The sequence below is a fragment of the Pygoscelis adeliae genome, unplaced genomic scaffold, assembly GCF_000699105.1.
Source record: "Pygoscelis adeliae isolate BGI_AS28 unplaced genomic scaffold, ASM69910v1 Scaffold272, whole genome shotgun sequence".
In the NCBI taxonomy this organism is placed as follows: domain Eukaryota; kingdom Metazoa; phylum Chordata; class Aves; order Sphenisciformes; family Spheniscidae; genus Pygoscelis; species Pygoscelis adeliae.
In genome coordinates, this window is record NW_008824282.1 from 595,573 (window position 1) to 604,254 (window position 8,682).

At 38.7% G+C, this 8,682-nt stretch overlaps 1 protein-coding gene across 1 annotated transcript in view; it reads left to right on the forward strand.

Moving 5' to 3' along the window:
• Window positions 1-1,335: 1,335 nt before the first annotated feature.
• The window catches only part of SUB1 (SUB1 homolog (S. cerevisiae)), a 10,609-nt gene continuing 3,262 nt past the window's right edge, over window positions 1,336-8,682 (forward strand). The window contains exons 1-2 of the mRNA XM_009318436.1: window positions 1,336-1,407; window positions 2,979-3,098. Coding sequence (XP_009316711.1) covers window positions 1,336-1,407; window positions 2,979-3,098 — 192 coding nt within the window. The remainder of the gene's footprint in view (window positions 1,408-2,978; window positions 3,099-8,682) is intronic.

Sequence of the window (8,682 nt, forward strand, 5' to 3'; positions counted from 1 at the left end):
CTTTCCCTCTTCCTCGCTTGGCCCGTCTTGTTCCGCCCTCGCTCTCACCGGTGCTTCGGTGTCTCCTCACGCTCTGCCTGCCGGCCTCTCCCGAGGGGCGCCTACCACCTCCCATTTCTTTTTCCTCCAGTTTCCGCCCCCACCTTCCTCCATATTGGCACTCCCTCATCGTGATGCGGACCCTGGGGTTATCCCCTGCTGGTGCCCGCGCCCCCTGCGTATCAGTCTTTTCCTGTTCGGCTCCCCGATTTCATGTCATCGCGGTGCTTATTTTTATATTGTCCCGTTCCAGCTCTCTTCTGCCTCCATCCCGCAGCGTGGCTTATGTGTGCTTCCCCGTACCCTGTTTCATTTTCAGTGCTACAGCTTCCATCGTTGTGGTCCAAGCTATTACAACAGTATTCTACCCTACTTTAGAACCACGTTGATCCGTTGGCATTATTCAGACTCCGTTTCTTCATTTGCATATGTTTTTTTCACTGCCAGTTTACAAACGCTGCTGTTCCTTTTTCTTTCCTGAGATATGCTTCTTTAAGCTTTTTTTAGCCTTTCCTAGCTGTAGTTTATTTTACACAGTTTCTCTCTGGGATGCTTATTGTTATTCTGAAAGAAAAAATGAGCTATTTATTTGTTACAAAGAGTTTCTAGTTGCAGGCAAGATGTGCAACTGCTGTATCTAACCACATGTTTGCATACTAGAGAGATGTAGAAGCACACCTGGCAGCATGCATTCAAGGAAAGTTGAATGTCTGCTTGTCTGGCAAATGAATAGACTCTAGTGACTGATGTGTTGAAGCTGCAGTGGAAGTATTAATTGCAATACTGTAGTTCACTGTAACTGAGGTGTTTTCAGACGTTTGTATTATTGGTGGGAGCTTTAGCTTTATGTATGACGATTATGCAGTGTGTTGCTTGCAAATCCAGCTGGGTGAAATGTTCATGTAAGAGTATAGATGGTGTTAGGGCCTTAATAGTTTATATCTGTGAATGTAATATAAAGAATTCACTGGAGGACGGTATTGTATTGTATTTTTTACATTATGGTTTCTGCCATATCTAGGGGTATATGAAACTGGTGAAAAATTGTCCCTTTGTAAACAGTTCAGAAACTAAAACACTGCGTTTAATGCAGCAAAAAGGGGGAGAGGTACAAGAGGGAAAAGTGTTTGCGATCGCATTTACAAAATGTATTAAAGCTTATATGAAAAGGCAGGAAAGTCTTTAGGAGGGTTTTGAATAAGATGAGCCTTTACAAACAGGTTTGAAGATGGCTTTCCAGCCGTAATGGGATGTATTCCTTGTATAATGTTCTCACGTTGTTTTTCTCTTCCTAGAATGCCTAAGTCAAAGGAACTTGTGTCTTCAAGCTCATCTGCCAGTGATTCAGATAGTGAAGTTGACAAAAAGGTGAACATTATATGCAGTTTATTACTACTGTATTAACTCTTATATTTCAGGGTGGGGTTAAGAAATTAGGTGAGCATTATGTCACAACATGCATGTCATTCTATATGATTTATTAGACGCTTAACCCAAAACACCCCCTTCTCCCATCCCCACCCCCCAACAACTACAACAACAACAGAAAGAACACCCCCTAAGATTAGGGTTTGGGTGAATAGGATGCTTTTTGCCTTGCAGTAACCTTTTTTTCTTAAGTTGCATTTTGCTCTCTTCCGGGTTTTCCATATGATATATCTAACCACAAGCTTCCTGGAATTCGTTGCTGCTTTGTGGCAAGTGATAGAAGGCTTCTGTACAAGCTGCCACTGGTGGCAAGAATTTGGACTAAATTTGAGGACAAACAGCCCCTCCCTGCCCCCAGCATTTTGGTATCTAGATTATTTGTCCAAAACAAAAACCTCCACTTGCCCTGTCCTCCATGTGCCACTTGCTTGTCTTGTTTGCATGTTCTTTTTCTCTGTTTCAGATTCTTGCGTTTACTGTAATACCATCTGCTGGTTTCTCACTTAAAAGCTGAGCCAACCTGAATGTCTTTGAGTTGATTAACTAACATATGTTGACTGTTTTAAATGTATAAATTTCCCATTTATTTTTAATAGTTAATTTATAAGTTTCTATAGATGTACCGGTCATTATGAACAAAACCAGAAAAAAACAGTGAATTTATCTTTTTAAGAAATGCTAGGTGGTAACGCAGACATTTTTGATAGGGAACTGTATTCCTGAAAAGACATAGTCTAACAGTCTGCTTTAGTGGGCAATAAGGTGTGGGTTTTTTTTTTCCCCCCTGTTATAACCTCCCATATTTGTTGGGACTGTTTGTCTTTCAAAGAGGTTATCCACAATATGATTCTAGCAGATGAGACTAATTTTTGGTATCTTTGTAGTACTCTTTTTTTGGGGTGGGCATGGTTACTATATAACCATTAGTAGAAATAATAAATTTGTGGCATCTGCAGGTAATCTGATTTACAGGTGATATTGTCTGAACGTTTTAAAAACATGTTTAATTTATCTGCTGTGGACAGAGACTGGATGCTGATTTAAAAAAAATTACTCTGATGGAGGTGATTTCCAGAGCCTTTCTTCATTATCTCATGTAGTTTTTTTTTCTTTTTTAGAAGAGTGTAAGCTGTCCTGCATTTTTTGTTGCACTCAGTATAAAGGAAGGTGAAACTTCCATCAGACTTTAAATTTTTTGTTAAAACTACTGAACTGACAGTATTACTGTGCAGAAAGAGTAGGATTTTTGAAATGTATTTTGATCTAATTCAGTTCTTTTTAAAACCAAAGTATTACGGTCAACTTCACTGGGAACAGAATTAGGCTCATTTGAAGATTATTTTTTTTAAGTTGCAGTGTAAATATACAGTATTGGATTCCTGCCTTCACAGCAGGAAGGTGATAATGTGCATTGCATAGAGGTAGTTTGTGACCTCTGACATAAACTTTTCTGTAACTTACAGAATGAGTTGTGGTTCATGCTTTTCTTTTTTTTTTATTCTTGCTCCAAGGCAAAGCGGAAAAAGCAAGCAGCTCCAGAAAAGCCTGTAAAGAAACAGAAGACTGGTGAAAGTTCAAAAGGTGCAGCTTCTTCTAAGCAAAGCAGTAACAGAGATGAGAATATGTTTCAGGTAAAATTGATGACTCTTAGAGCCTGCTTAAGGTAACACGTTACATCATATTCAGTATAAATTTTATGAGGTGATCTGAATATCTTGACAGATGCTTGGTCTCCTGAAGCCTTGGCCAAAGGTGATTATGATGCTAGCATGCAGATGAGATACTCAGAAAAAGCATTGTCACGTTTCAGCAGAGTAAAAGAATCTGAGTTGTAGCAATTGATCTAACCCTCATGTCGTTGCCCCTGGTAGCTCTGGGAAGTCATTTTGTTGGTAAATACAGCACTTAACATGAGTATGCTGTAAATATTAGATCAGGACTGTCTCTACATGGAAATGTTTTTTTATCGGGGCTCTTGAAAGAAAGGTTCTTGGAAACCAAAGTATGGACTGTTCAGTCCTATTTAACTAGGTCAAGGGCAGCTTGGCTCCTGTATTATAAGACAGGGTCTTGGAATAAGTTTTGCTTGTTCCTTTGTTTTATGATGCAGGTTTTTCTCACTGAACATCCAGAAAGATTTTAATTTTTGATATTGTCCTTGTTTTTAAGATGGGATGAATGTACATTTTTCAGTAGCAAGATGCATTTGTGAATTCAGGGTATTGCAGTTCCTGGGGTTAGCCGAGGCAGTAGCAATGTGTGCTGAAAGCTGTGTGAGAATATATGTAGCTCAGAATTACCTGTTTTAGGGGTGTGGATCAAGACTTATTAAATGTCTCTGACTAGCTGGCTGGAAAGGAACTTAAATTCTTACGGACTTTGATTCCTAAGTTTGTGAAAGGGTATGGGAGAGGTGCCTAATAAGATGGCCCCAACACTGAGTAAGGTAAAATAAATGGTTTTGGGCTGTAGCTATGCAAAGTAATAGGGCAAAAAATTTTTTTTTCTAGAGAGAAGACCTGATTAACTGGTACTGTAATACAGGGCAGTTATTTTTTATGTATCAATTCTCACTTTCCTCTTCACATATAGTTGGGAGGGAGAGCTTCAGTTGAAGGCAGTGCCTGGACTTCCCCATTGAAGGAAGAATATATTTCTAGTTCTGCTGGGGTATGCTTTGAACTATGTAGGAAAAATGAGATAGTGTCTTCTACACCTTATGAGGTGAACTGCAGTTAGAACTCAAAAAAACTATGTACAAGCTTTATGCTATGTTTGTAATAAGTTCAGAAATTCCAGCCTTGGAGAAAGCTATTAAAATTTTTAATGCTCCCCTGATGCAAAAAAAACCCAAACCCTTTCAAATAAATGCAAAAGTTTTTGCATGCTCTGATTTCTTTCAACCTTTTTGACCTAAGATAATAAAAAGTTACTAAAAACAGACAGTAGAGGACTCCTATTATTCTGATAAGAACAGGATTCTTCCAGTGTTGAGTATAATACAGAAAAAATACTTGAATATCACCTTGACCTAAAACATCAGTGTTACTTAGTCTCTGCTTGCCTTTTAGTTAATCAACAAGAAATTTTTTTTTAGAACGCTTATTGTGTTATGTGAAGCATTGTGAGTTTTTTTTCATGCTACATCAGCTTATGTGCATAACTGAGATGCAACTGTTTCAGTGTAGAAGTAGCACTGTAGGTCTGAGGATACTTCCCCTCTCTCCCCCCTATCCAGGAGAGCATGCTAGAAGATGTAGCCTGTTAATTTTTTAGGTATGGTTTTGTTTGTTCTAGGACTATTAGTAATACTAGAAACTCTCCTTTCTCCTTTCCCATGGCAGTAAAATGATCTCTGATGCGCACACGACTTTGCAGTATAACTTACAAGTGTGGCTTCAATTGATGGAGACCAGGCTGTAAAGCATTCATAGGATAGTCAGAAGTTCTGTGGTGTCCATATTGTGTGTGGGAGTGGCAGCAAATGATGTGAAACTTGGAGGCTTGTTGTTCTACGCCCTCAGGCTGTGTTCTTAAAGTATACAGCTTCTCTTAGTATAGAGCTCATTGTGACTGCTTTATTCAGAAGGTTCAGCATTTTCATAAAGATCTACGTTTTATCATTTTTGTTTGAGACGAATGTTGGTGTAATGGTATTCTTGAAACTAATCATGAAGAATAGTATAGATGTAAGTAGAAGGGAATTAATGCAGTGTAAGATACCAAGCGTATTTTATTTATTTACATGTCTTGGCCTTTTTAGGTTTTATAGGTAGCCTACTTTGGAATTTGTTGAAAGATTTGGGTGCAGTTGGGGTGTGGAAGTTTATCTTACTCCCATTTGTGATGTATTACTAGCGGCCCTAAGGACAAGCATTATTCATGTTAATGTGGAAGAGTTTAGTCTTTATACATTAGATTCCTGTCTGTGGCTTCAAGCCAACGTGAGCTCTGCATCATGTGCTTTGGTTAGTTTGACTAATCCTGTCATCTACCTATGCCTGATTTGGATAAGGTTTGTTAATGCTGTCAGGATGCAGTATTAATGACTGCCCAGAGTGGATCCACATCGCATGATCAGGCATTTCACTGAAATTCTTACTTCAAAAGTTGTTCGTCTGTGTGTTGTTGTCCCTGTCCTCCTCCCCGCCTTCTTATTATTTTCTTTTTTTTTTTAAAGTTTGGGTCGTACTTGCTTTTTGACTTGTGAGAAAAGTTCTTTGGTTTCCCAGTGTAATGTCTTTATCATAGCCTCCTGAAAGTAGATAAATACGTAAGTTTATGATGTTCTGGAAGGGTGATTGGTTTAGCACATTAATTCTGAAACTTAGGTGGTCACCAATGCATTTCACAATCAGTTTGCTGTGTTGCAGATCTCACTGTTTACAGGACTCCTTATTGTGCTCCTTCTAATGCTATACATATAGTTATCAGCTAAGAAAGAAGGATGCTTTTTGCTGTTTCTACTTCCACAGTGTGTATACAGTTTAATCAAGACAAACTGGAAATAGGAAAAATGGTGAAGAAGGTGGTTGCTGAAATTCATACAGGAAGTCAGCTGCATAGCTGTGAAAGGAACTGAGGCACAGTTCAGTGTGTCAGAAACGGAAACCTGGAAATAATGTTTTTAATGTCTTCTGATTTGTGCAATTCAATAGAGTAGTATAATCTAAGGAGCTGTAATATTTAATAAAAAGCATATGAACTTGTCTACGAAGGTTGAACTGCAGTAACTACGCTGCTGTAAATCAATACAACCCTTGGAACACTACTGTGGTTTTAGAGATACAAAGATGTCTTAGATCAGTGAAATTATTCTAGGACTATCAGCTGCCTGTGTGGAAAAAAAAAATGTTCAGAAATGAATCTGTGCCAGAATTGCAGGTAACTGAACATCAAGAAACATCAATTTACTTAAATCTAGATTTTGGTTGGGGTTTTTAACCTTAGATGTTAATTGAAACTGTACTTCAGAAGCCTATTTAAAGCTTTTAGCAGTGGCAGCTTTTGCATAGAGTTCAGCTAAATGTTCAAAATTTAACGTGAACATGCAGCTGAAATCTAGACAGTGATCATAGAATCATAGAATCATTAAGGTTGGAAGAGACCTCCAAGATCATCGAGTCCAACCGTCAACCCAACACCACCATGCCCACTAAACCATGTCCCTAAGCGCCTCATCTACCCGTTGTTTAAATACTTCCAGGGATGGTGACTCAACCACTTCCCTGGGCAGCCTGTTCCAATGTTTAACTACTCTTTCAGTAAAGAAATTTTTCCTCACATCCAATCTAAACCTCCCCTGGCGCAACTTGAGGCCATTTCCTCTCATCCTTTCGCCAGTTACTTGGGAGAAGAGACCGACACCCACCTCGCTACAGCCTCCTTTCAGGTAGTTGTAGAGAGCAATGAGGTCTCCCCTCAGCCTCCTTTTCTCCAGGCTAAACAACCCCAGCTCCCTCAGCCGCTCCTCATAAGACCTGTGCTCCAGACCCCTCACCAGCCTCGTTGCCCTTCTCTGGACACGTTCCAACATCTCAACATCCTTCTTGTAGTGAGGGGCCCAAAACTGAACACAGTATTCGAGGTGCGGCTGCACCAGTGCCGAGTACAGGGGCACAATCACTTCCCTGCTCCTGCTGGCCACACTATTTCTGATACAGGCCATGTATCTGATGTAGAACCTAACTTAATTTCAGCATTTTCATACGGAACTGTTTCCATTTAAGGTAGACTTACTGATTAAGTAAATGTGAACTTTGCATTATTGCCCCTTGCCTTACTGTAGTTGAATTAAGACATATAGTCTTATCCTTAAAATTCAAATCCTAAACACTTTTACTGTATTTGCAGCTGCAATCTGCTATATTGTATCAGATTTTATTTCTTAGAACAAATCTGGAGTTACTTGGCAATGCACTAATATTCTTTGATAGCCCTGGGGAAAAAAGGTGTTGCGGCGTACTACTACTTGAGCTGTTCTTAGAGGTGACCTTAAAGGTCACTGAAGCGTTAAAGGGTGAAACCAAGGAATGTTGTGCATGTAAGCTATTTGGGATATTCTTTGCCAGCGGTGCTGACGGACTTGGGCATGGTACCAAGTTTGGTCTGAAAGAACTAAGCTACCATGACATCATACCTTATTTTTGAATGTTAGATTTGTAGTACTGTGAAAGTATTTAATAAATCAATCAAAAAATACTGTCTTATAAACTATAACGTCTTGTTCATTTTAAAGGATGCTTTGAAGTAGGAAAACTGCTTCAGGCTTATGGTATCTAAAGATGTCCTAATTGTTTTAAAATCAATTTTAGAGTTAATTTAGCATGATCTGCATAAGAACAAAAACTGCTTTAAGCAAACATAAAGCATTCTTGTTTATATCTATTTTGTGAAATAACAGCTTATGACTTAAACATCTGCAGCTTATTTTAGTTGATTGGAGAGTTGTTCAAGCTTTCTGGTCAGACTTAATGCTGGTAAGATGTGTTTGGGCCCTTGTTAAATTGTATCAAAATGCAAGGTGCATAAACTAAGGATGTTGAAAACTAAAGTTAACGTTTTATCAGGAAGGAATATTCTATTCTAAAATTGTTTTCTTTAGAATGTGTTCTTTCTTCATAAAGTGTATCCAGAAGGTGCATACAGAATTCTAAGAATTTCCTACATTAATTGTGTTTGATTGTGTTTTTATTATCTAATTTCTGATTCTCAAATTCACGTTATACTTTGAATTTATGTGAACAAATAGTTTTTTATCTAATTTGGAAAGACCTTTAATGAGCCTAAATAGTGTAATGCATAGTTGTCAGTATGACTGCTCCCCTTCTCCCATGTGGGGCCGCTGCCTCCCCCCCCCCCCAAAAAAAAAAAGTGCCCTCATACTACAGTAAAGCCACTGTGCCACTGAAATTATGGAATTCCAAAGTCATGTTGTACTATGCTACATGCTGGTAAACTTTTTTTTGAACAGCTGGTACAGTGGGACAGTCTTTTAAACACAGTTCCGATGAAGTGCCGTGAGGACGTGGGAGTGGGCATGGGACAGTTGGTGGCTACCTTTCATTTTCATCTGTATTTACGGTGTTTAAAAAAAGAAAAAAACAAACAAAAATCCCTCAAGAAATTGTGGTTATCTCATGTGAATATCTAATTTGCTTTTGTACCTGTGGAATGGACTAAAATTTAGATTTGGGAGTAGAGCTCCCTCTTTCC